Genomic DNA, 2,466 nt, shown 5'->3' with positions numbered 1-2,466 from the left:
AAAATATGTGGATTTTAGTAAGCACTATAATATTTTAATAACTTTTTTAAATAATAAATTTTTGACAATAATGTATCACTTAAGTATCACTGTTTCATTAGTCTGTTGTAAAAAATTTTCTAAAAAAATTGTTAAAAGACATTTTCGTTTTAGTAATTTGTTAATAAATCCACCACCTTAGTAGTCATTATTTCAAATCCAACCAACCAACCAACGTTCATTTCGTTACTTGCGACCCAAGACAGACCAAGCACGCAGGAGCATGACTTTAGGTAAGGAACACATAGCTGACATGTTATTTATTCCGTACATAATACATGTCTAAGGTAGTTGTCGTACCTTTCAACTACCTAGTAATCTAAGACGCGGTTCAACGCCTTGGACACGCACCGGTAAATTGCGTCGGAAACGGACGCCACAGACACCTGCAACTTAGATTTAATCACATTGGGCAGTATGCTATTACTGTAACCGTTCTGAAGATCGCGGTATCTATCCCACAGCATCACTCCCCCGTAGTTGGGGGCTTGCTTCGCGTGCGGAAGCACCTGGGTGTTGAGTACCTCCGGCGAAATGTAACCATTGCCGGCGCTGGGCGCTGCTGGCACGCCAACGAAGAGCGAGTTGTTGGAGGCGACCAAGCTTACCCACTTGTCCCAGGAGTTCAAGATACCGGGGATGCCATTGACGTAGGAGCAATTAGGGTTGTTGTAGAACTGAACGAAGATGTAGTCGAAGAGTTCGGTGGCGATGGCTTTGCCGAGATAGTAGATTGGGTCTGTAGGGCACTGAGGGGCTGCCGACAAGTAAAAGTAACGCCCTGTCGTTTGTCGGAAGTAGTCGAGTTCCCTGGCAAGGTTGTCCCAGTAATCCTCCGTCCTTTCGATGTCGAAGTCGACGCCGTCCAGCGTGACGCTTCCCACTGGACCGTAATTGCCGCTTAGGAAGTTGGTGTAGATGTAGTTGGCCACCTCCTTTGCATCCTCCGGCGAGCTTATTGAGTAGTTTGGACTGTCTCCTCCAATTGAAAGGAGCACTTTGATGCCTTTCCCCTGTAACCAATACACAATACATAAACAATGAATTATACTGGTGGTTTGAACATGATTTGAGACTGGAGAAGTAAAATTTTCTGAACTCTACCTGGCAGTATTTTATTTCGGACTCTAGTTCAGTGCAATGTTTCCAGGCACCATTGTCGCAGTGACCGGCGAAGTTCCAAGCTGGGGTTCTCCCTGCACCGAACTGGGTGAGGAAAGCGAGGAGCACAATTTCATAGTTACCAGTGTCACATGTGGTTGTCAATGTGCCTTCGTTAAGGTTTTGCCCCCAGTACACGGCGATGCCACCATTGTCAGCGCGTGAGGAAGAGAGCGTGGAAAGGGTTAAGAGAAGTGTGATCAAAGCTAGTCTTTGAGTCGCCATTGCTTTCTGTTATTGCTTTCTTGTGAGTGTAAGAGAACTAGAACCTACCTATTTATACTGCCAAAACCTTGTTCAAACAAATGGTATCAATGATTATTTCCTTTTTGCCTCGATCACGTTTCTCCTAGGAGAAAAAGCATTAATCAATCAAAAAGCTTTGCATTTTTGGTTGAAATGTGTCATTATTTAACTTGGAGTCTACCTCTCTACACCTCCTCTCCTTTTCTCCCATATATATCTCTAAAATTACAAATGTAGCATTTTTATTAATTTTTTTTTAAGTTTTTTCTTCTATAATACGACACTCTTTTTATTTCTTTAAAAGTTCAATAATTTTAGAAAATTTGAAATATATTTTTTTCTTAACTCGAAAGTTAATAAACTCTTAATTAAATTTTAAAAGTTAATTAAAAAAAACATATTTTGAAATGTTAAGAAACAAACATATTTCAAAATATAAAGAAATTATATTTTAAAATAGATTTATTCCTTAAATATTTTTTAAAAAATATATTAAATTTAAAATAACAAAAAAATAAAATAACAAATAATAAATTTTAAAAAATTAAAATAAAACAAACAAAAAAATTAACAAAATTTCAAAAAAAATAATAATCAAATACAATTATAATATTTAAAATAATCAACTAAAATTAAATTAAACAATTATAAATAGATAACAAAAATCAATATAATTTAAAACAAAAAAATTATTTTAACAATAATTATTAAATATTGCAAATTTATTAAAAAAACAAAACATTAAATTAACAATTAAAATTAAATAACCAAAAACATACAATTTAAAATAAAAATAAAAAAGTAGTTATTTTATTTATATTGATTTTTGTAATTTTAGAGACAGGGAAGAAAGATGAGAGGTAGAAGATAAGCAATCGTACCTTAAAGCATTAATGCAGCAATTCGTATTCTTTTTTGTTTTAATGTGTTTGGAGTCCACTTCTTTAAGTATTCCGGATTCTAGGAAGTTTTTTCATTTTTAATTCTTAAAACTTTTATAATTTTACAATTTTATAATTT

The 2,466-nt window shown here is 34.6% G+C and overlaps 1 protein-coding gene across 1 annotated transcript; it reads right to left on the bottom strand.

Annotated features, from left to right (window-relative positions):
- Positions 1 to 267: 267 nt before the first annotated feature.
- Positions 268 to 1,464, bottom strand: LOC124831631 (hevamine-A-like). Its single transcript, XM_047305682.2, has 2 exons — positions 1,144 to 1,464; positions 268 to 1,052 (listed from the first exon to the last, which is right to left on the bottom strand). The coding sequence occupies exons 1-2, from the start codon at positions 1,423 to 1,425 to the stop codon at positions 351 to 353; spliced, it is 984 nt and encodes a 327-aa protein (XP_047161638.1). The 5' UTR covers positions 1,426 to 1,464; the 3' UTR covers positions 268 to 350.
- Between the last annotated feature and the right edge of the window lie 1,002 nt (positions 1,465 to 2,466).

The sequence above is a fragment of the Vigna umbellata genome, chromosome 3 (assembly GCF_029865625.1).
Source record: "Vigna umbellata cultivar VRB3 chromosome 3, Vumbellata_1.0, whole genome shotgun sequence".
Classification (NCBI taxonomy): domain Eukaryota; kingdom Viridiplantae; phylum Streptophyta; class Magnoliopsida; order Fabales; family Fabaceae; genus Vigna; species Vigna umbellata.
Note: the sequence above shows the minus strand (reverse complement) of the source record. Positions and strands in the feature narration are given on the sequence as shown.

What these genes read in the sequence shown, in the direction of transcription:
- LOC124831631 (XM_047305682.2), bottom strand. Translation starts at nt 1,425, where the DNA reads ATGGCGACTCAAAGACTAGCTTTGATCACACTTCTCTTAACCCTTTCC. An exon ending in CCGAAATAAAATACTGCCAG is followed by an intron (nt 1,053 to 1,143) that starts GTAGAGTTCAGA and finishes TATTGGTTACAG; the next exon opens with GGGAAAGGCATCAAAGTGCT.